The sequence below is a fragment of the Lepidochelys olivacea genome, assembly GCF_965140295.1.
Source record: "Lepidochelys olivacea isolate rLepOli2 genome assembly, chromosome: 7".
NCBI classification, from domain to species: Eukaryota; Metazoa; Chordata; order Testudines; family Cheloniidae; genus Lepidochelys; species Lepidochelys olivacea.
Window position 1 is genome coordinate 51,355,261 of NC_140417.1, and position 23,152 is coordinate 51,378,412.

Consider the following 23,152-nt stretch of genomic DNA (forward strand, 5'->3'; position numbering starts at 1 on the left):
GGTGAGCACGGGTGACAGTGCATGGTACAGGTGGTGGGGTGGATTATGGCGTAGGGCAATAGTGCATGGGCGATGGTGTCGGGCGTGGGTGGGTGAGAGTGCACGGTATGGGTGGGTGGGCGAGGGCGCTGGGCATGGGACAGTACAGAGTACAGGCAGTGGGTGGGCGATAGGTGCAGGGTACAGGTAGGTGGGTGGATGATGGGGCAGGGCAATGGTGCCAGGCACATGTGACGGTGCACAGTGCGGGCGGGTGGACGAGGACGCCAGGCATGGGCGTGAGATGGTGTCACGGAGTGTGGGGGAGTCAGGGCCCTGCACCCCCACTTCTTGCAATCCACCGTGACTCTCAGACAGCCAGTAAAACAGCAGGTTTATTAGATGACAGGAACACAGTCTAAAACAGAGCTTGTAGGTACAGAAAACAGGACCCCTCAGGCAGCTCCATCTTTGGGGGTGGGGAGCCCAGACCAAGGTTCTGGGCCTCCGGCCATCTCCTCAGCCAGCTCCAAAACTGACACCCCTTCCTGATGCCTCACCCAGCCACACCCTCGGTCCCTCCTCCAGCCTTTGTCCAGTTTCCTAGGCAGAAGGAGTCACCTGGCCTCAACCCCCTCCTGGGCTCAGGTTACAAAGGGCAGCCGCCATCTTCTGCATACTGGCGTTCAAGTATCATCCCTCAGTGAAGTCACACCCTTATTTCTAGTATTGGTGCAATACCCCAGGGAAACGGAGGCACACCCTGTGTTAGCAGAAGACAGTAAACTAGTAAAACTCCCATGCAGTATTACCCAGTTAATACTCCCTACGCCATCACAGAGTATGCCGGGTATAGGCGGGTGACAGTGCAGGGTACAGGCAGGCAGATGGATGATGGCACAGGGCGATGGTGCTGGGCATGGGTGACAGTGCAGAGCACAGATGGGCAGGTGGGCAAGGGTGCTGGGCGGGGGCGGGTGATGGTGCAAAGTATGGGTGGGTGGGTGATGGTGCCGGGCATGGGCGGGTGGGCGTGCGTGACAGTGCAGGGTACAGGCAGGTGGGCGGACGACAGCGACGGGTGATGATGGGTGGGCGAGGGCACAGGGCATGGGTGTGTGACGGTGTAGGTTACGGGCAGGTGACAGGCATGGGCAGGTGGGCACGGGTGACGGTAAGGGTGGGTGGGCATGGGTGCCAGATATGTGTGGGTGATGATGCAGGGTACGGGTAGGTGGGTGGATGATGGCACAGGGTGATGATGGGTGACAGAGCAGGGTAAAGGCAGGCGGGTTCATGATGGTGCTGGGCATGGGTGATGGTGCAGGGTACAGGCGAGTGGGTACACGGTACAGATGGGTGTGTGGATGATAGCACAGGGCAATGGTGCTGGGCGTGGGCAGGTGATGGTGCAGGGTACAGGCACATTGGTGGGCAAGGGTGCTGTGCATGAGCGGGTGACGGAGCAGGGTACAGGAGGGCAGGTGAGCAAGGGCACTGGGCGTGGGATGGTGCAGGGTACAGGTAGGTGTGTGGATGATGGCACAGGGCAATGGTGGGTGGGGCGGGTGACAGTGCAGGGCAATGGCACTAGGTGTGGGCAGGTAATGGTGCAGGGTACAGGCGGGCAGGTGGGCGAGGGTGCTGGACGTGGGCGGGTGACTGTGCACAGTACAGGCGGGCGTGTGGATGATGGCGCAGGGTAACGGCGAGGTGGCGGGTGACAGTGCAGGGTACAGATGGGCGAGTGTATGATGGTGCAGGGCCTGGGTGACATTGTAGAGTACACACAGGAAGGTGGGCGAGGACACTGGGCATGGTTGGGTGATGGTGCAGGGTAAGCGCGGGTGGGTGGGTGAGGGCTCCGGGCGTGGGTGGATTACGGTGCAGGGTACAGGTGGGTGGGTGAACGAGGGGGCCAGGCATGGGTGGGTGATGGTGCAGATTACATGCGGGCAGGTGGACAAGGGCGCCTGGCATGGGCTGGTGACAGTGCACGGTACAGACAAGCGGGTGGATGATGGCGCAGGGTGATCATTGGGAGGCGGGGACGGTGCAAGGAACAGGCGGGTGGGAGGGCGCTGGGCATGGGTGGGTTAGGTACAGGTGGGTGGATAAGGACAGACGGGTGTGTGGATGATGGCACAGGGCGCTGATGCTGGGCGTGGGCATGTGATGGTGCAGGGTGCAGGCTGGCAGGTGGATGATGGCGCAGGGCCATGGTGGGTGGGGTGGGTGACAGTGCAGGATGCAGGCAGGCAGATGGGCAAGGACACTGGGTGTGGTTGGGTGACGGTGCAGGGTACAGGTGGGTGGATGGACAAGGGTGCTGGGCATTGGCGGGTGACAGTGCAGGGTACAGGCTGGCAGGTGAATGATGGTGAGTGGAGCGGGTGATGGTACAGAGCACAGGCAGGTGGGTGGGCAAGGATGCCAGGCATGGGTGTGTGATGGTGTAGGGGGTGGGTGGGTGAGGGTGGCAGGCTTGGGTGGGTGGGCACAGCTGACAGTAAAGTGTATGGGTGGGTGGGCAAGGGCACCGGGTGTGGGACGGTATAGGGTACAGGCGGGTGGGCAGGCGAGGGTGCCAGGCATGGGCTGGTGATGGTGGATGATGGCGCAGGGTGATGGTGGGTGGGGCTGGTGACACTGCAGTATACAGGTGGGCGGGAGCATGATGGTGCTGGGCGATGGTGCTGGGCACAGGTAACAGTGCAGAGCACAGGTGAGTGGGTGAATGATGGTGCCGGGCATGGGCAGGTTACAAGCGGGCAGGTGGATTATGGCACAGGCGATGGTGGGCACTGGGCATGAGCAGGTGGGTGTGGGTGACAGTGCAGGGTACAGGCGGGTGGGCGGACAACAGCAATGGGTGATGGGTGGGCATGGGTGCGTGATTGGATTGGGCATGGGTGCGTGACGGTGCAGGGTACGAGTGGGTGGGTGATGATGCTGGGTGTGGGCAGGTGGGCACAGGTGACGGTAAGGGTGGGTGGGTATGGGTTCCAGGTGTGGGTGGACGTGGGTGATGGTAAAGGGTACAGGCGGTGGGTGGGCAAGTGTGCTGGCTGTGTGAGGGTGATGGTGCAAGGTACAGGCAGGCACGTGGCGAGGGCGCTGGCTGTGGGTGGGTGACTGTGCAGGGTGCAGGCGGGCGGGTGGATGATTGCACAGGGTGATGGTGAGTGGGGTGGGTGACGGTGCAGGGTACAGGCAGGCAGGTTCATGATGGCACTGGGCGTGGGTGACAGTGCAGGGTACAAGCGGGTGGGTGCAGGGCACAGACGGATGTGTGGATGATGGCATGGATCAATGGCGCCAGGCGTGGGCAGGTGATGGTGCAGGGTACAGGCGGGCGAGTGATCAAGGGCGCTGGGTGTGGGATGGTGCAGGGTACACGTAGGTGTATGGGTGAGGGCGCTGGGCGTGGGTGGGTGACTGTACACGGTACAGGTGGGTGGGTGGATGATGGTACAGAGCTATGGTGGGTGAGGTGGGTGACGGTGCAGGGTACAGGCGGGCGGGTAGATAGTGGCACAGGGCGATGGTGGGTGGCCGATGGTGCCAGGTGTGGGTGGACCGTGCAGGGTACAGGTGAGTGATGATGCAGATTACATGCAGGCAGGTGGACGAGGGTGCCTGGCATGGGCTGGTGACGGTGCAGGGTACAGGCAGGTGGGTACATGACGGTGTAGGGCAATGGTGCTGGGTATGGGTGGGTGACTGTGCAGGGTAGAGGCAGGCGGATGGATGATGGCGCAGGGCTTGGTCACAGGCGTGGGCATGGTACCGGCGGGCAGGTGGGCATGGCTGCCGGGCACGGGTGGGTGACAGTGCAGGGTACAGGCAAGTGGGTGGATGATGGCACAGGGCAATTGTGCCGGGCACAGGTGACCGTTCAGAGGACAGGCAGGCAGGTGGATGATGGTGCCGGGCATGGGTGGGTGATGGTGCAGGGTACAGGCGGGCAGGAGAGGTAGGAGATGGAGGTGTGGGACAGAGAGAGCAGGGGGAGTGGTGGGGCAGAGAGAACAGGGGGAGGGGTCAGAAAGGGAAGTGTGGGGCGGGGGAGCAGGGGGAGTGGTGGGGGTGGGCAGGGACTGCCCCCGCCCTCCCCACCCGCTGAGCCAGGCTGTATTCGCAGAGCACCCACATGGAGTACATCATGACGGCTGCCAGCCTCTTTGCCCAGATGCACAGGCTGCAGGTGCCCCGGGACTGGGCGGCTGCCAGGGAGACGCTACGGGCCATGGCTGTGCCGCCCTTCCAGCCAGAGGTGGGGGTGCGGATCCCCGTCACGGAGGAGGAGATGGAGGAGGCGCCTGCCGGGGTCGGTAAGGGCCATGCTTGGGTCACGGTGCAAGGGGCTATGCAGGGGGAAGGGAAGTGGGCACTGGCCAGGGCGGGGAGCTCTGCCTGGCGCCAGCTGTGGGGTAGGGGAGGGGAGCTCTGCTTGACACTGGCCGGGGTAGGGGAGGGGAGCTCTGCTCTGTCCTGTGAGAGTCGGTGGCCAGGCACCCCAGGACCCAGTGCAGAGCAGCCTGTCACCCTCTGCAGACACCTGCAGGCTCGCTGGCCTGGCTCGGACCCCTCTGGAGTAGACATTTCCCTCGCAGGCGCTGCCTTGGGCAGCCCCTGCCCACCAGCCTGCATTTCCGCTGGTACCTGCTGACCAGGGCGGGTGGGTGCCCCCCGACCTGGGCCAGGAGAATCCTGTCCCAGCCTGGCCCACCCGGGGAAGGGGTGCCCTGACTCCAACACCGCCTCGCTGGGGCTCAGAGGGCCTTGGCACAGTCAGGGCTTGAGCCTGGCCCGCTCCTTGCCTGAAGCTCGGCTGCAGGTCCCATGCTGCCCCTGGGCCCCTCTGAGATGTGTACTGGCCCCACTCCCCAATGGGCACCTCGCAGGCCCTGCTCCTGCTCTGCTGGCCTGGAAGGGCTCCTGGCACCGTCCTAGAGCAGCCTGGGGCAGTGCATGCTGGGGACATTGCTGTCCGTGGCTTCACCCCGGGATGGCACTCAGCCCCAGTCTTCCTGCCAGAGCTGCCCCACCCTGCTGCTGGCTTGGGGGTTCCCTGAATGCCACAGATGGACTCAGGAGACCTGCCCCCAGCTGCAGCCCCACTGTTCTCTGTGCCCCCTGCAGACGAAGAGCAGCTGGCAGCACTGAGGCAGGAGCTGGCAGAGCGCAGATGGGCACTGCTGGAGGGGGGGTGCGGTAGCACCCACCGCATGGAGCCTATCCACTTTGAGAAGGTAGTGGGGGCTGCGCTGGCTGGGGTCACTCTCCCCCAGGCGTTGGGGGGAGGGGGTGTGGTGCTGTGAGCCGTGGCTGGGGTGGTTGGCTGGCCTAGTTGGCATCGCCCAGGGGCTGGGGCTGTGGGAGATTCCAACGCGCCTTGGGGGAGCATGAGGGGCCAGGGTGGAGCACACGGCCCCACCAGTGGGCTGGCCTTTGCCCTGTGGGCGCTGTCTGGGCAGGGACTATCTATTACTGCCACGTGGGGTTGGGCAGGAGCCAGTGAAGTTATGCAGGCTCAGGCAGGGGCTGCTGTGGCCATGTGGGGTCAGGCAGCAGTTGGGCAGGGGCTATTGAAACCAGGTGGATTGAGCATGGGCCTGGGCAGGGGTCAGGCAGGGGTCACAGGTCAGGCAGGGGCCAGGGTGGCCATACGGGGTCGAGCAGGGTCTGGGGTGGCCAGGCAGTGTCGGGCAGGGGTCACGGGTCGGGAAGTGGCCGCGGTGGCCAGACAGCTGGCTGTCCATGTCACTCAGAACAGGGCTTCATGTGAGAGACGTGCTGGGGCACTGCCCCCTTTGCAAGGCAGGCATTGCCCTATGTCCTGTGGGGTGAGGCCCAGGCTGCCCTCACCAGATTAGGCCTTGCCCATCGGTGGCGGCTACAGGGGGCTTCCCCTGCAGGCACTCGGGTGGGGCGTCCGGCCCCGGTTCTCATCATGCCCCTCTTGCGCTGGCCCTGCAGGACGATGACAGCAACAGCCACGTAGATTTCATCATGGCTGCGTCCAACCTGCGGGCTGCGAACTACGGCATTGCCCCCGCCGACTGGCACAAGGTGTGGGGGACCAGGGAGAGAGGTGGGGTGGGGGCGGGACCATGCACCACTGGGGACAGATGTGGGGCAGGGGTGGGGCGATGGCCTCCCCAGGGACAGACACGGGGGGGGGGGGGAGGCGATGGCCTCCCTGGGGACAGATGCAGGCCGGGGCCGGGGCCAGGCGCCTCCCAGGGACAGACGTGGGGAGGGGTGATGGCCCGCCTGGGCACAGGCACGGGGCAGGAGTGGGGCGACAGTCTCCCCGGCCACAGACGTGGGATGGGGGTGGGTCAACAGTCCCCCTGGGCACAGACACGGGACGGGTGTGGGGGAACGGGCCCCCTGGGGACAGACACAGGGTGGAGTCGGAGCTGGGGTTATGGGCCTCCTCGTGGACAGACGAAGGGTGGGGGCAGGGGTGGAGGTGAGGCAAAGGCCTTCCCCAGGATAGCTGCGAGGTTTGGGGCCCTGCGCCCACCCCTGGCAGCAGCTGCTGACACAGTTCCCTGTTGCCTGGCAGAGCAAGCGGGTGGCGGGCAGGATCGTGCCCGCCATTGCCACCACAACAGCGGCAGTGGCCGGACTGGCATGCCTGGAGCTCTACAAGCTGGTGTGGGGGCACCAGGACCTCGGCTCCTACCGCAACAGTTTCCTGCAGCTTGCGGAGCCGCTGCTCACCCGCTTCCAGCCCCTGACGCCCCCAGCCACTTACAAGGTGAGACCCCATGCCTGGCCTTGCCAATGACCTCCCCCGCACCCAGGGGGGGCTGCTTGGGGCTGAATGGCTGGGAGGGGGGATGGGCCTTCTTCAAGGGCAGCAGAGTCAGTGGCTGGGGGGCTGCCAGATGCTGGTGCCCGCGCTCTGGCAGTCAGGGCTGAACGATGCCTCAGTGCAGCGCTAGGAGGTGCTGTGCTGCAGGGAGTGGGCTGGGGGTCTCCCCTGGTGGTCCCCGGCACCTATGCCCCAGTGCAGCACAGGGTCACAAGGGGCGCTGTGCTGCAGGGAACCACACAGGGTCTCCCCTGGCAGTCAGGGCTGGCCCGATACCCAGCGCGGCCCTACAGGGCCTGTGCCCTGGAGGTACAGTGTGGGGATGATCCCTGCCTGTGGCTGTGGGGAGGTTGGCACAGGGAGGGTGCGTCCAGGGTCCTGGCTCACTGTTACACTCCCATCTCCTGTGTGCTGTTTTCGGTTCTGGGGTGGCTGCCTGGCTGCACCGTGTTGCTCCCCAGCATGGGCTGCATCTCGGTGGTGGAGGGGAGCACGGCTCTGGGTGAGGGGCTGCAGCTGTAGCTAGGGATCCCCCACTCTGGGTGACACTGAAGCAAGGGGAGCCACAGCCGGGGCGGTGCAGGGGCGCCATGAACATGGTTGAGCCTGGCCTATGCTGTGCCCTCTGCCTGGGTGCAGGGCCCAGCACGAGTGCGGGGCCTAGATCCTGTGCACACGGTGTGGGGAGCTGTCCAGCCCCTGACGCCTGGACCATGCTGGGAGCCAGCATCCCAGGGACCGGGGCTCTGCCAACAGCTGCCTGGGCATGGCTGAGCAGCTTTCAGCCCCAGCCCCTGTGGCTGCCTTTCTCTCTGCCACGCTAAGCTACCCCTGACTTGCCCCTGGCCAGGCCTTGCTGCACGAGAGCGCTGTGGGGCAGCGGGGGAAGCAGGCAGAGCTGTGGGGCACTGGGAGGCTGTGGGGCACTGGAGGGCGCAGGCAGAGCTGTGGGGATTAGTGGGGGGCCGTACGGCAGTAGGGGGAAGGCAGAGCTCTGTGGCAGTGGGGGGCTGTAGGGCAGAGGGGGGAGCAGGCAAGCAGTGTGGGGAGGCTTGGGGGGCTGTAGGGCAGTGGTGGGAGCAGGCTGAGCTGTGGGGGAGGTGGGGGTTGTAGGTCAGTGGGGGAAGCAGGCAGAGCTATGGGGAGCAGGGAGGGCTGTAGGGCAGCAGGGGGAGCAGGCAGAGCTGTGGGGCAGCAAGGGCTGTAGGGAAGCTTGGGGAGCAGGCAGAGATATGGGCAAGAAGGGCGCTGTCAGGCAGTGGGGGGAGCAGCAGAACTGTGGGGCAGTGGGGGGAGCAGGCTGAGCTGTGGGGATCAATGAGGGGGCGGTAGGTCAGCAAGGTGGAGCTGTGGGGCAGTGTGGGGCTCTGGGGCAGTGGGCGGAGCTGTGGGGATCTGCGGGGGGCTGTGGGGCATTTCTGGGAGCAGGCAGAGCTGTGGGGATGAGCTGGGGGCTGTAGGATAGCGAGGGAAACAGGCTGAACTCTGGGGATCAGCGGGGGTCTGTAGGGCAGTGGGAGTAGCTGCTGTGTGTCAATGCCTGGCTCCCCCCAGCCTGGGACAGGCACTCCCTCCCCCGCTCTGCTCCCCCTGGCCTGGGATGGGCACCCACCCATGCTCTGCTCCCCTCTGCAGGTCTGACACTTGGCTTGGGCAGCAGAGGGCGCCGGGGGCAGGGCCCTAAATTGGGACCATGTGTCGTGGGAGGAGGCAAGTTTCCTGCTGCACAGGAAGCACTGGCAGGAGCCAGGCTGCCTGTGGGGGCGGGGGAAGGGGAGCCAGGCTGGCTGGGGCGGCCAGGAAAGAGGAGGCGCCAGGCATGGGTCTCAGTGTATTTCCACTAACACAGCCAGCTTAGCTCCCGGCCTGCACTTGCCTTCCCACAGCCCACTCTCCTCCCCCCATCCCCTCCAGGCAGTGCACCCCACAGCCCCCTGAGCAGGGCACCCCACAGTCTGGCCAGGACCGCAGCTCCTGGGCCTGGGGTGCAATGGGGTTGAGGGCTGGTCCCAGCATGGGTAATGAGAGCACCCCCTACAGGGGCAAGGAGGCCGGCCTGTCGGCCAGGGAGAACCCCCTGCCCCACACCCTGCTGCACAGCTCCCCGCCCATGCTGGCACAACCCCTGACAGCCAGGGAAGAGCGCCCCCTGCTGAGCTCTCAAAGCTGCAGCCCAAAGGGGTCCGGAGCCCCTCTTAAGGCCTGGGTGCCTTGGGGGAGCCGTTCCCTGGCTGGGAGACCAGTGGGGCCACAGCTCCAGCACACAGGGGCTGGCAGGAGAGCAGGCAGAGGTCGGCTGCCGTGGGCTCTGCACAGCCTGGCTCCCCTGAGCATGCCGAGCTCTGGCTCAATGTGGGGAGGAGCGGAGTCGTCTGGGTCAGTGCCCTGCTGCCCTTGGGGACAGGAAGGGGGTGCAGGCTGGCAAGAGTGGAACAAGAAAAGGAGTACTTGTGGCACCTTAGAGACTAACCAATTTATTTGAGCATGAGCTTTCGTGAGCTACAGCTCACTTCATCGGATGCATGCCGTGGAAACTGTAGCAGACTTTATATATACACAGAGAATATAAAAAATACCTCCTCCCACCCCACTGTCCAGCTGGTAATAGCTTATCTAAAGTGATCATCAGGTGGGCCATTTCCAGCACAAATCCAGGTTTTCTCACCCTCCACCCCCCCACACAAATTCACTCTCCTGCTGGTGATAGCCCATCCAAAGTGACAACTCTTTACACAATGTGCATGATAATAAAGTTGGGCCATTTCCTGCACAAATACAGGTTCTCTCACCCCCTTCCCAAAAACCACACACACAAACTCACTATCCTGCTGGTAATAGCTCATCCAAAGTGACCATTCTCCCTACAATGTGCATAATTAAGGTGGGCCATTTCCAGCACAAATCCAGGTTTTCTCACATGGGAGTGTCAGCCCCTTGCCCAGAGGGGACCTGAGGTGCTGGGAGCAGATGGGCTGCACCAGGGTCACCCAGCGGGGCAGCATCAGGCAGGATTTGACCCCAGGAGTCCTGGGCCCAGGCCTGTGCTCTGAGCTCCTGGGGCACAGCAGGCGTCTCCCAGGCTGGGCTGAGGGGATGTGGGGCAGTGCCCACATGGGCAGGGACCAGCAGGGCCCCCAGCTCTGGGTGGGGCCAGCAGAGGAGCTGTGCCATGGCAAGCACAGAGTTAACTCTGCCAGGCTCTCAGGCTGCAGGTGGCGAAGGGAGTGGGGGGGAGCGGCCAGGTGCTAATGCCTTGTCCCACCCGGGTGAGAAGGGGTGGGTCCCGCTGCCCCATGGAGCCACCGCAGCACTTGGCAAGAGCAAATGGCCAGGGCCAGCTGCAGCAAATGGCCAGGCTGTTTTGCTCCCAGTACACACACCGCGGCCCCAGCTGCCTAGCCAGAGGCCATGCTCAGCTATGCCAGGCTTGCTGCAGGGGCTTTCCCAGGCCCTGCAGCCTCTGTGCCTCAATTTCCCTACCATGAGCTCACTGCCTTAGAGGTGGCAGAGTGGCCAGGGGCAGGGAGCTGGGGCTTGGCACAGTGGGGGCCCTGCTGGAAGGCAGAGCAGAGAGCCCAGCAGGGGAGGGGCAGGGGCCTGGCTTGCCCTGGGGCTGGTGCTGAGCAACGTGAGCACTAGGCCTGGGCGCAAAGCTGTGAGGCTGGGGAAAGTGCTGTGGGCTGACTAGTTGTGGTGCAGGAGGTGTCTGGGGCAACCGTCCTGCCTCCTAGATCTCTGCAGCCCGAGGTGGGCCCAGCTGGGGCAATGTTGGCCCTGGGTTGGGGGGATGAGCCATGTCAGGGCCAAGCCCATGAGAACTCCTGCCTCCACCCCCCCAGGCACTCCAGTCATCTCCCCTTTGGCAGCCTCGTGTGCCCCGCATGCTCTCCCCACATCTGGGCCGCCCAGAAAGGCCTGGCTTGTTGGCAGTCAGAGCCGCCCCTGGCCCCAGCTGGCTGGGTCCTGGGCAGGGCAGAGACGCGCAGGCAGAAGTGGCTGATTGTGTGTGTGCGGGGGGACACTGCCTCAATGGGGCTTTGTGCAGGGCTGCCTGGCCCAGCCTCTCCAGAGCTCAGCAGCTCAGACCCCCACCTCAGCAATGCTCATAGGGGAGCTATATGCTTGGGCACAGCCCATGGCGGAGGGGGGTTGTCCTCTGTCCCAGCCTGGCCAGCCAGGGGCCCCAGCTCCCTGTGGCATGAGCAGAGCTCGCGCCCAAGTCTGCTTGGAGCTGGGCTGTGCCCTATCCCCTCCCTCCAGTGCCCCCCCCAGGCGTATGTCCTACCCTGACCTCTGCATCCTGCCCGTCCTCATGTGAGGGGCCAGGGGGGCTGGGCATGGCCCCCATGTCCTAACACTGCCGTACCCGGATGCAGGGTCCTGTTTGCACTCGCCCTCACTAGCCAGAGGCCAGGACTGGGACAGGCATCAGGGAAGGGAGCTGAGTGTTGGATTGGCCAGGGAGGCTCTGGACCCCACTGCCAGGATGTGGATTTTCTAATTCACATTCTGGGGTGATTTTGATTATTCTGAAAAGGAGGGAATTGCAAAAGGGACCATCCAGGCAAACCGCCCCCCTGGCTCGGCTGGTTTCCCTTAGCTCCGACCCGCAGCCCCTTCTAGCCCAGCCCTGCAACTTGCCAGCTCTGGTGGTGTCCCTCAGCCCCAACCCGCAGCTCCTGCTAGCCCAGCCTTAGGCTCCCTCTACAGCTCTGGCAATGCCTCTCACTCCCGACCCACAGCCCCTACTATCCCAGCCCCGAGCTCCTGCCAGCTCTGGCGATGCCCCTCACGACCTGAAGCCGTGTATTAATGGGCAGAGCAGGGAGAGATCCGTGTGTCATTGTTGAGGGGAAGTGCCATTGTACATGGCCATGCACAGAGCTGGTGCTCAGGGGGAGGGGGAGGAAACAGATGGGGAGACCTGGCTCCCTGGCCCCATGGTGGCTCTAGCGGGGTGTGGAGACATGCTGACATCAGCCTGCCCTTGTGTCCCCACCAGTATGGCCAGGAGACGTGGAGCTGCTGGCATCGGGTCGAGGTGCCTGGGATCGGCGCTCACGGGGAGGAGCTGAGCCTGCAGGAGCTCCTGGACCAGCTGCAGGTGACCATCCCCCTCTCTTCCCCCCCACCAGAACCTGGGCTGGGTGCGGGCTGTGGGAACAGGCCTGTGCCCCCCCCCACATCCTGCTGAACCCCCACTTTCCCTCTGTAACCTGAGCCCTGTCCCCACTGCCTAGGGGCTGTGGCTGGGCCTTGGGGAGTCTGCCCCCACCCAGGGCAGGCACTCACCTCCCCCCAGCTCTCACCTGCCCCCTACCCAGGTCTCTCTGGGGTGCCCACTGCTGGACATGGCTGCTTGGAAAGGTCTTGGCTTGCCCAATTTCTCCAGACAGCCCCCTGCATGCTGGCCTAGTCCGGGCACATCCAGTCTGGGACTTATGCTGGGGGGAAACGCGCAACGCACTTCCGGGAGACATGCCCACCCCCAGCTGGGACCGGCTGGACCCTGGTGCTCCCAACGACTGGGGGAACAGCCCCGTCTGTGGCTTGGGAGAGATCCGGGATTGGGGGAGACCCTCTACTTACACCTTTTTTCCTATTCCACAAAAGCTTATGGGAAGTGAGCGCCCAGTGCTGGGCCTGGCACTGACCTGCCCCATCCCTGACGCCCCTCCTGCCTTACAGGGGGTGCACGGCCTGCCTGTGCGCACAGTACTGTGCGGGGTGACCATTCTCTATGCCAGCTTCTGGGCCAAGCAGAAACGTGAGGCACAGCTCGCCCGCAGGTAGGTGCTGTCCTGGGCCTCTGGGCTGGCAGCCGGCCCCCCTCCGGCCCTGGGCTGGCTGCCCTCCCTCTGCAGGGGGCTGATGGGCCTGCAGCAGGGGGCATCACCCCATGAGCCCCCATCCCCAGTGAGGTCCTGGGGGCCAGCACCAGCCCCTGCGTAACCCACTGCCCCTCCTCTGCCAGTCGCCAGGACTCCAGCTCCCCGCTGCCCCACCCCGCTCCAGCTCTCCCTCCCTACTGCCCCTCCCCCCTCACCCCCACTCACCAGGAGTCCAGCTCCCCCACTCCTCCGACAGCTGGATCGCTGGCCGGTCTGACCACCCGGTAAACATCCTGCTTCCTGCACCGGGACCCCCTGCCCGGCCCCTTGCTGGCTGTGCTCTGCAGAGAGGCCCCGAGGGCCAGGTGGCATTGCCCTCTGGCCTGGCCATGGCAGCTCCTCTAGCCAGAGAGCCCTGCCAGTGCCCCTGGGCTCTGCGAGGAGAAGGACTGGGGCCAGTGTCAGCACGGGGGGAGGAGAGAAGGGCTAAGGGAGCCTGGTGAGGGGCAGGCTAGCATGGGGAGCCACTCTGAGCTTGGGCTGCTGCCCCGGGCAGGCTAGCTGGACGCCCAAAAAGAGGGGCTCTTCAAACCTGGCTCTGGGTGCTTGGACTGCAGCTAGGGCTGTGCCCACTGGCACTGCCAGGTTTCCACTGATGCAGGCTCGCCAGGGGTTTGACTGGCATAGCCTCTGGGCACATACACTGGGCCTGGCCCCTGCTGGATGCCCTGTGGCTTATTCACCCTTCCCCTTCCCTAGACTGATGCAGCTGGTGGGCGGCCCCCCTGGAGGAGCCTGGCAGCCCCCCCGCATCCTAGTGCTGGACCTGGTCTGCGAGGACCAACAGGACGACGACGTCTTACCGCCTGTGCATGTTCGGCTACCCTGTGGCTGAGTGAAGCCTGCTGCCAGGCACCTCCCTGGGCACAGATGGGCAGTGGGGGCTTGGCTATACGCTACAGGCCCCCTGAGATGCTCAGCAGGACGCTGGCCCGCTTCTCACCAGCCTGGCAGCAGAGAGCCCAGGATGTAGATGGGTGCACTGGGAGCGAGGTCTGTCCCCGGCCCCCTACAGCTAATAAACCCTTGTCCCTGTCAGTAGGAGCCAGAGGACCGCTCATTCCAGGGGGTGAGGGCAGTGCCCCCATCCGTTAACTCACTTGTAATTCTCCTGCTGAAATGGGGAGGGGCATAACAGGTTTAATAGCCCCACTCCTTGGGATAGACGTGGGATAGTCTGGCACCAGCGCCAACTCTGTGCCACAGATCGAGGCCCAGCCTGGTGCTGCCTCAACCATGGAAGCTGGGCATGGCAGCCTCAGGTGGGCAGGGCCAGCACAGCCTGGCACCCCCCACCGGCAGCTCCAGCATTTTAATAGGTGCGTCCTGTGCGTGCAACATGATTGTGTAGCACACAGTGCATGTGTGCATGCATTGATTATTCTGTGTGTGTGGGTATGTGCACTGCGTGTGCACCATCTAGGTGAGCCAGGCTCCCTCCCCTGCCCCAGTGCAGGCTGCAGCCACCCAGGTGAGGCTGGCACAAAGCCCCTGGTGAGGACAAGAGCACACTGGGCCAGTGACGGGCTCCGGCCGTGCCCAGCGCTGCCTCCCCTCCCCCAAGCGACAGGCTCTGGCTGCGCGTTCCATACAAAAGCCGTTTATTTATTTACAGAGCTGGGTACTAATGCAGAGCTGGGACAGGAATGCGCTGGGGGTGGGGCTAAATGTAGCCAATGATGTCATTGCAGATGATTGGCTGCCGGCTGCGGCTGTTCAAGAGGGCAGCGAAGCGGGTGCAGTCCGTGGTGAGCTTGGCAATGTCGCCATGTGACTGGTGGAAGAGGGGCCCCTGCGCCCGCCCACCTAGGCCCCCTGGGCCGGGGAGGTGCTTGGGGCCGGGCTGGGGAGCGGCGGGGCCCTTGGGGCGTGCCAGGCTGGCCAGCTTGCGCCGCACATTGCCCGAGAGACTGAGCAGAAAGCCGTGGGGCTTGGCCAGCCGGTGGGGCAGGGCGCTCTCCTCAGGAAGGTCCATCCAGTTCTCCACCAGGTCAGCGAAACAATTATCACCCAGCACGAGCGGCTGCCGGTTGCGGCTCTGTGAGAGCAGTGCCACAGTCCAGTCCTGCGCTTCTGCCGACTCCAGCACCCGCCACTGCTCCAGGCAGGCATCTGAGGTGGACTTAGGCCGGACCTGCCGGCCGGGGGCCTGGCTAGCGCTGCTGCGGAGGAAGCCCCCCGTGGAGAGCCTTTGTGCCCTTTGGCAGGGGGGCGGGGGGTTCCTGCGCAGCACCAGCCCCTCCTCCTCCCGCCACGTCCCCCCTGACACCTCCGAGTAGCCCGAGTCGAACTCCAGGCTCCTCTCACTAGCGGGCAGTGCGCACTCCTCCTCCATCAGCTCCAGGCAGCAGGCTGAGTCTGCCTCTGAGACGCCCGATGCCCGGTTCTCAGCAGGCCGCTCCCAGCAGGGCTGTGGGGGAGCTGGCACGGGCTTGGGGGGCCCCAGCCGTGGAGCTGGGCCTGGCACCCGCTTCAGCTCGTGGAGAGTCCGCATCATGCCCTGCATCTGATCCCGCAGCGTGTCCCCCGCCGCCTGCAGGCACAACTGTGGGGAGAGGAACATGGTGATGTGATCGCTGCCCTGATGGACTGGCCACCCCGGTAGCATGGCTGGCCCATACCCCATCTCCCTAACAGCTCCATTCCCCACCTCCAACAGTCCCATCCCCACAACAGCCCTTTCACTCATCATCTATCCTGACATCTCCAACAACCCCATCTCCCCAGCAGCCTTGTCTCCCGTCACGCGTCCCAACACCTCCAACAGCCCAGTCCCCCACCTCCATCAGCCCCAGCCCCCACCTTCATCAGTCCTGTCACCATCCCAACAGCCCCATCTCCCTAACAGCCTCATCACCCGTCCCAACACCTCCAAAGCCCCATCCCCCGCCTCAGTCAGCCCCATCAATGTCCCAACAGCCCCATCCCCCGCAACAGCCATCCCGACACCTCCATTAGCCCCATCCCCCTAACAGTCCCATCCCCCACCTCCATCAGCCCCATCCCCCCCAACAACCCTGCCACCCACACCTCCAACAGCCCCATCCACCACCTCCTTCAGCCCCGTCCCCCTCCCAACAGCCCTGTTCCCCACTTCCATCAGCTCCATCAATGTCCCAACAGCCATCCCGACACCTCCATCAGCCCCATCCCTGTAAAAGCCCTGCCACCCATCACCTGTCCCGACACCTCCAACAGCCCCATCCCCCGCCTCCATCAGCCCTGTCCCCCATCACCTGTCCCAACACCTCCAACAGCCCCATCCCCCGCCTCCATCAGCCCTGTCCCCCATCACCTGTCCCAACACCTCCAACAGCCCCATCCCCCGCCTCCATCAGCCCTGTCCCCCATCACCTGTCCCAACACCTCCAACAGCCCCATCACCTGTCCTGACACCTCCCACAGCCCTGTCCCCCCAGCAGCCCTGTCTCCCATCACCCGGCCTGACACCTTTAACAGCCCCATCCTCCACCTCCAGCAGCCCCGTCCCCCACCTCCAGCAGCCCCGTCCCCCACCTCCAGCAGCCCCGTCCCCCATCACCTGTCCCAACACCTCCAACAGCCCCGTCCCCCCAGCAGCCTTGTCTCCCATTACCCATCCCAACACCTCCGTCCACCGCCTCCATCAGCCATGTCCTTCACCCCCAACAGCCCTGTCCCCTCAAAAAGCTCTGTCACCATCCCCTGCCTCCAGCAGCCCCATCACTGTCTCCCCCATCCCAACAGCTGTCACCCTGTCTGCAGTCCCAGTACTCTCCAATGCTCTCCCTGCACCGGCCCAATGGCAACAAGGGCCCCAGGACCTAGGATGGGAAGGACACTCAGGGGTTATCGGCCAGGCACGAGGGCAGGACCCAGCCCCATGAGCCAGGTCATTCCATGGCAGTGACCCGGGTGACTGGCTATGGGACACCAGTGACCAGCTATGGGACACCAGAGTGCCCACCCCATCCACCCCACATATCTCCTGCCCCATCCCCATGCGCCCCATCCACCTCCCTGCCCCCTCCTCATGCCCCCCAAACACCCTCTGCCACCCCACACCCACCCCCCGCCCTGTCTCCTCCCCCCATTCACTCCCCGCCCCATCCCCTCCTCCCCCCTGCCCCCATCCACCCCGCTCCTCCCATCCACCCCATGTCCCGTCTCCACACTCCCCATCCACCCCATGCCACCTCATGCCCCATCCATCCCTCACCCTGTCCCCATGCCCCCATCCACTCTCTGCCCTGCATCCAGTCGCACTCCATCCTCACCCCCCATTGACTCCCTGCTACCCTACACCCCCGCATCCACCCATCTCACTGTCCCCACACCCGCTGTCCCATCCCCATATGCAACCACAAGCTCATATACACCGTGCCCCACTATATACCCTCCTCTGTATACCCTCTCCATGTCCTTCCCCATACACCCCCTGCCCTTTCTCCACACCCCCCATAAACACCCCACCACCACCTATACACTCTGCCCCAAAAACACCCCATGCTGTGTCGTCGCCCTCCCCTCCCCCCTGTGCTCACCAAGCACCGGTTGCAAGGAGCCTCCCTCTGATCCCCATGTCACTCAGCCCCCAGGAGAGCCCCCAGAGGACTCACCAGGCTCTGGGCTCCCGGACAGCGAGGCCAGCTGGGCCCAGGGCCCCCAGAGCTGGGGCTGAGTCCCTGTCCCCTCTCTGGGTGGCCACAGGGGCTGCCCTAGGAGATGCCGGGGTCCAGCTGGGTTGGGCTGGGCACTCGAGCAATGGTCTCTGCAGTTGCAGCAGCGTCTGCCTGGGCTGGGTGTGGAGCTGCAAGGGGGAGATGCACATGCAGGGCTCCGCTGCCTGGACGTGCACCCAGCCCCAGGGCACCACTTTCCTGCTGCTCCTGCACCGAGCTAGCCCATCCCTGCCGCGTGCTGCAGCATGTCGGGGTGAGCAAGCAGCCGCCCCGCCGCGTCGGCAGCTACATATCCAGCCCCAGCCCAGCCGCTGGGACATGACAAATAGAGATGGCAGCTGGAGTTACACAAGCTGGGCCTGGCCAGAGACGCTGGGTGCCCAGAAGAGTCCAGCACTGGGGGACAGAGGGAAGGGGCACCACGTAGGCCTGGCCCGGAGCGGTATGGAGGGACCCTGGCTCCCACCAACCCCTGGGAATTCCTCAGGGCAGGCATGTACCACTAGCGAAGGGCCATGAGCCAGGGCCTGGGGCAGCCAGGGGCCATGCTCCAGTGGGCCGCGTCAGCAGCCCAGGGCAACATGAGCTTTGGGGGCCATTGGTGCTGTCCCACACAGCCAGCGCAGGCATTGGGCCCGGGGAGGAGGGAGCTGAACTGCTCACCAGGGCCAGGCACACACGGGGCACCAGCCACACCAACTGGCACCCTCGGATGGGACCTGCTCAGGTCCCCTTGTCTGTACCAACCCCTGCAGTCACACCCAGGTGGTTGGACAGACATCAGGGCTGGGGTTGCCCCACGGATACACACGAGTGTGCCAGAGCTGGGAACTGAACCCAGGAGTCCGGACTCCCTGGCCTGGCTCTAACCACTAGCCCCCACTCCTGCCCACAGCAGGGAAGCAAACCCTGGAGTCCTGGCTCCCAGTCCCACCAGGTACAAAGAGCAGCGCGCTGTGTGGTAGGTGGCCAGCAGGGACATGCCGGGGCTGGAGTGCCAGGAGCCTCGCCAAGGGCAGGCCGTGAGGCCATGAGAACAGAAGGACTTGGGGCCTTAACAAGGCGAGCCCAGCCTGAGAGGCTCCCTAGTGCTGCCAGCTCTGTGCTTTGGGGTGGGGCTCCTCCTGCTTCCAGCCACCCCCACATCCCACCCTGCCTGCCAGCCACCATACCTCTCCCCCGCACGTCCCGGCTGAGGGCGTCGCTGCACTTCCCGCAGGGAAACACTAGCAATTCAGCCCCAATGCCTGCTGCAGCCCCGAGCCCGGGAAACCTCCTGCACTACTGCACCACAAGAGCCTGCTCACCCAGTCGCCCCGCGGCTCCAGCCTCGTGTCCCCAGCTGTGAGTGATGGCACCACAGCTCGGGCTTAGTCCCTTTGTCCTAGAAATGAGTTGGTGACTCCCACTTGCTGGCTGAGGGCAGCTGGGCTGCAAGGCATGGGGTCTGCATACTGGCCTAGGTCTTGGGGGGCTGGATGGACCCAGGGCATGTGCAGCTCCAGGGTCCCTGTGGGCAGTGCTGGACCCTTTCTCGTTTGCTCCCCAGCTCTTCTAGGCCACACCAGCCGAGCGGAGCCCTGCAGGGGGTGGCTCAGGGAGTTGGTCCCAGCAGCCTGGCATCCAACATGCCATGAAAACCATCTATCATCCAGCTCCACCAAAGCTTCAACCTGAACAGGGGCCAGGTTTGCCCAGAGCTGCTGGAGGATTGAGGGCATCGGGGCCACATGCTCCCAGGGGCCAGGGAAATCACCCTGCCCAGTAAGCAGACCCAGGCGGGCCCAGAAACAGCAGGGCTAGTGCCAGGGGCCCACTCCCATAGCAGAGGCCATGCCCAGGGCTCCGGAACTGCCCCAGGATCTGCCCGTTCAGCCCTAGCACCAGCCCCAGCCCGGGGACATGGCAGACCCTACAGGAGGGAGACATGGGACCAAGTGACAGGGCCAAACAGCACCTCTGCCACGACCAGTCTGGGCTGAACCGGGGCCAGCTTGGGCAGATTGGCTCCCCCAGCTCTGATGTCACTATCCCCTCGGACAGATTGGTTCCCCCAGCTCTGATGTCACTAACCTGTCACCCAGCAACCAGTTGTTCGGCAATCGGCACTTTCTTGACATCAGATATAAAACAACCAAAATGGCTTCCTGTGTCAGCCGCCTGTGAAGGAGGGAATCCTGCTGCTCCTCCCCTGCCCACAGGGACCACCCAACCCCGGACACCGAGCACACGCGCCTGCTGCCCTGTGCGGGTAAAGGTGCCTGTGGGTGCCCGGAGATGTGGGTGGGTATGTGTGCACAGCCCTGCCTGGGGACCCTGCCCTGCTCCAGCACTGCCCACCCATCCTGGGCCAAAAACCAGATTTTCAGATGTGCCCAGGGATTTGGGGAGCCCTAAGATTAGCAGCGGGCAGTGCTCAGGTCACACAGGGGATCAGGCCCCTGAGGCCACCAGGGGTGGGTGGGTGGCTGGGGGAACTGTGCCCAGGTCACACAGGGGATCAGGCCCCTGCACCCGGCCGGTGGGGTGATCAGGCCCCCTGCAGCTTCTCATGTCAGTCCCCAAGTCCCTGGTCACATTTTGAAATTATGGCCAAAGAGTCCTCCAGCCGCCAGTTACTGCAAGTGGGTCACACTCTGCCCCCACCAACGCCCCCAGTCCCCCACCCCATGGCAGGGCAGCCCAGCGCCCACCTCCCTGGGGGCAGCCAGCCCCTCCGTCGCCTCATGTATAGAGGGCAGGGTTCGAGCCGGGCTGAGTCCCTGAGCATGGAGCCAGCGGAGCAGCAGGGGGCTGGGGGCAGTCTGGGCCCTGCTTGGATCTCGGGGATCCCAGAGCCGGGCAGGCCCAATCGCAGGGGCTGAGGGTAGCTCTGGGCCAGCACAGCCCGTGGCCCGATACTGTGGCCTGACTCTGGTGACGCCCAACCTGAGGCTGCCCGGCCCCGCGTGCAGCCCTGGGCACAGGAGCGGGCAGGGCTGGCATGTGCCCAACGCGGGCAGCCAACCGAGCCCAGCGGTGCTAGGCGTGGTCCGGGCAAAGCCGAGCCCCGATACTCCGGGGACGCCCCTGGCCTCTGCCCTGCATCCCCAGCGCCCTTCCCCGGGCTAGCCCCGCCGCTGCCAGGGGGAGCCGGGCTGCCCGGCCGCACCCGCTGTCCTCCGAGCCCGGCCAGGCCACTCACCACTTCTGCCCGGAGGCGGCCGAGGGAGGCGTCCAGCCGGGCGCGCCGCATGTCGGGGGGGCTAGGCGGGCAGCCCCGGTGCGCGCAGGGAGCCCAGGGCGCCCCGCCAGCCCGGCGCTCGGCGCTGGCCCGGAGCTGCGAGCTGGATCCCAGGCGCTCACTGTCCCAGGCCCGGCCCCCGCCCCGGAGCAGCCAATGAGCCCCGGTCTCCCCTCGACCTGGGGGCCGGGCCGGGCCAATGGGAGGCCTCAGTAATGTGATTCCCGGGGCGGCGGGGGCCGGAGTCCGCTAGGGTATCCCCTGGGCCAGACGGCGTGAGGGGCCCCGGCCCCTCCAGCCCTGGGCAACCCAGACACCACGGGCATCGACCTCCCCCTCCCAAGCCAGAGCACCATGTGCACACCAGCCCCCCAGCCTCGGGCACTGCGGGCACCAGCCCTCCAGCCCTGAGCACCAGCCCCACCCAGCCCAAGTTGCAGAAGGCACCAGCCCCCCAGCCCAGTTGCAGAGCTCTGGGTGGGTGCTGGGTGGTGGGCGCAGGGGACAGGCAGTTGCAGAATTCTGGGGCGTCGGCGCGGGGGGATGAGGGGGGGACAGGAAATTGCAGAGCTCTCTGTATGGGGGGGCTGGGGGGTGGGCACGGTGGGGGGACAGGAAGTTGCAGAGCTCTGGATGGATGGGTGGGCACAGAGGAGACAGGAAGTTTCAGATCTCTGGGTGGGTAGGTGGGTGGACAAGGGGGGGTGCGGTGGGCACAGGCAGTTGCAGAGTTCTGGGTGGGTGTGGGGAGGTGCAGGGGGGGACAGGCAGTTGCAGAGGTGTGGGTGGGGGCTGGGGGGTGGGTATGAGGGGAGGACAGGTAGTTGCAGAGCTCTGGGGGGGACAGGGGTTGGGTGCGGGGGGACTGGGGACTGAGCACAGGGTGAACAGGCAATTGCAGAGCTCTGGGTGGGCAGGGGCTGGGGAGTCTGGGGATGGGCGTGGTGGGGGGTGCGGGAGGGCCATGGGGGGCATGCAGTTGCAGAGCTTTGGGTTGGTGGAGGCTGGGGGTGGGAGCAGGGGTGTGTGGAGGGGAACAGGTAGTTGTAGAGCTCTGGGTGAGTGGGGGAAGGGGGGTGGGCACGTGGGGGACAGGCAGTTGCAGAGCTCTGGGTGGGTGGGGGCTGTGGAGGCTGGGGGTGGATGCGGAGGGCACAGGCAGTGCCCGACTGGAATCTCTGGGCAATCCCCACAGAGGGTGCCCACACTGCACGTGCTGAGATTGCAGGGCCAGCTGCTGGAAGAGGACCAGGCTGTCCCCTTTGGGGGAAAAGGGTGGTACTCTGTATGCAAATCGCTCAATAAACTAGTTTGCATTTTGGCAAATAATTTGCATATTTGTATATGACCCTAAACTCCGTTTACAATCTGTTGGTTTAGTGCTGGCAAAAAGCATCCACTGGCAAGCCCCTCCCGCCACCCAGCTGCCAGTGGATTTTAAAGAATCCTTATTGAGGTTACAGGGACAAACCATCCCGATGTATAGAAAGAATAGTAAATATGGCAGGCGACCAGCTTGGCTTAACAGTGAAATCCTTGTTGGTCTTAAACACAAAAAAGAAGCTTACAAGAAGTGGAAGATTGGACAAATGACCAGGGAAGAGTATAAAAATATTGCTTGGGCATGCAGGAGTGAAATCAGGAAGGCCAAATCACACCTGGAGTTGCAGCTAGCAAGAGATGTTAAGAGTAACAAGAAGGGTTTCTTCAGGTATGTTAGCAACAAGAAGAAAGTCAAGGAAAGTGTGGGCCCCTTACTGAATGAGGGAGGCAACCTAGTGACGGAGGATGTGGAAAAAGCTAACGTACTCAATTCTTTTTTTCCCTCTGTCTTCACGAACAAGGTCAGCTCCCAGACTACTGCACTGGGCAGCACAGCATGGGGAGGAGGAGACCAGCCCTCTGTGGAGAAAGAAGTGGTTCGGGACTATTTAGAAAATCTGGATGAGCACAAGTCCATGGGGCCGGATGTGCTGCATCCAAGAGTGCTAAAGCAGTTGGCGGATGTGATTGCGGAGCCATTGGCCATGATCTTTGAAAACTCATGGTGATCGGGGGACGTCCCGGACGACTGGAAAAAGGCTAATGTAGTGCCCATCTTTAAAAAAGGGAAGAAGGAGGATCCGGGGAACTACAGGCCAGTCAACCTCACCTCAGTCCCTGGAAAAATCATGGAGCAGGTCCTTGAGGAATCAATTCTGAAGCACTTAGAGGAGAGGAAAGTGATCAGGAACAGTCAGCATGGATTCACCAAGGGCAAGTCATGCCTGACTAATCTAATTGCCTTCTATGACAAGATAACTGGCTGTGTGGATGAGGGGAAAGCAGTGGATGTGTTGTTCCTTGACTTTAGCAAAGCTTTTGACACGGTGTCCCACAGTATTCTTGCCAGCAAGTTAAAGAAGTATGGGCTGGATGAATGGACTATAAGGTGGACAGAAAGCTGGCTAGATTGTCGGGCTCAATGGGTGGTGATCAATGGTTCCATTTATGTTGGCAGCCGGTATCAAGTGGAGTGCCCCAAGGGTCGGTCCTGGGGCCGGTTTTGTTCAATATCTTCATAAATGAT

At 64.0% G+C, this 23,152-nt stretch overlaps 2 protein-coding genes across 7 annotated transcripts in view; one reads left to right on the forward strand and one right to left on the reverse strand.

The window, feature by feature from the left end:
• Positions 1-13,737, forward strand: part of UBA7 (ubiquitin like modifier activating enzyme 7) — a 45,367-nt gene extending 31,630 nt beyond the window's left edge. For all 5 annotated transcript variants that reach the window (XM_084634785.1, XM_084634787.1, XM_084634786.1 and 2 more), the window contains 7 exons: positions 4,124-4,313; positions 5,125-5,234; positions 5,962-6,054; positions 6,557-6,751; positions 11,811-11,912; positions 12,497-12,597; positions 13,399-13,737. In XM_084634785.1, the coding sequence (XP_084490911.1) occupies positions 4,124-4,313; positions 5,125-5,234; positions 5,962-6,054; positions 6,557-6,751; positions 11,811-11,912; positions 12,497-12,597; positions 13,399-13,534 (927 nt within the window). In that variant the 3' untranslated portion in view covers positions 13,535-13,737. The remainder of the gene's footprint in view (positions 1-4,123; positions 4,314-5,124; positions 5,235-5,961; positions 6,055-6,556; positions 6,752-11,810; positions 11,913-12,496; positions 12,598-13,398) is intronic.
• A 546-nt stretch (positions 13,738-14,283) lies between these two features.
• Positions 14,284-21,060, reverse strand: INKA1 (inka box actin regulator 1). Of its 2 annotated transcripts, XM_084635387.1 has the most exons (3): positions 20,545-21,060; positions 17,298-17,488; positions 14,284-15,244 (listed from the first exon to the last, which is right to left on the reverse strand). In XM_084635387.1, exon 3 carries the CDS (start codon positions 15,203-15,205, stop codon positions 14,363-14,365), a length of 843 nt encoding a protein of 280 aa, XP_084491513.1. In that variant the 5' UTR covers positions 15,206-15,244; positions 17,298-17,488; positions 20,545-21,060; the 3' UTR covers positions 14,284-14,362. The 2 variants fall into 2 exon arrangements, with proteins under 2 accessions (XP_084491513.1, XP_084491512.1); XM_084635386.1 differs by lacking the exon at positions 17,298-17,488 and having other exon boundaries at positions 20,545-21,058.
• Positions 21,061-23,152: the final 2,092 nt, after the last annotated feature.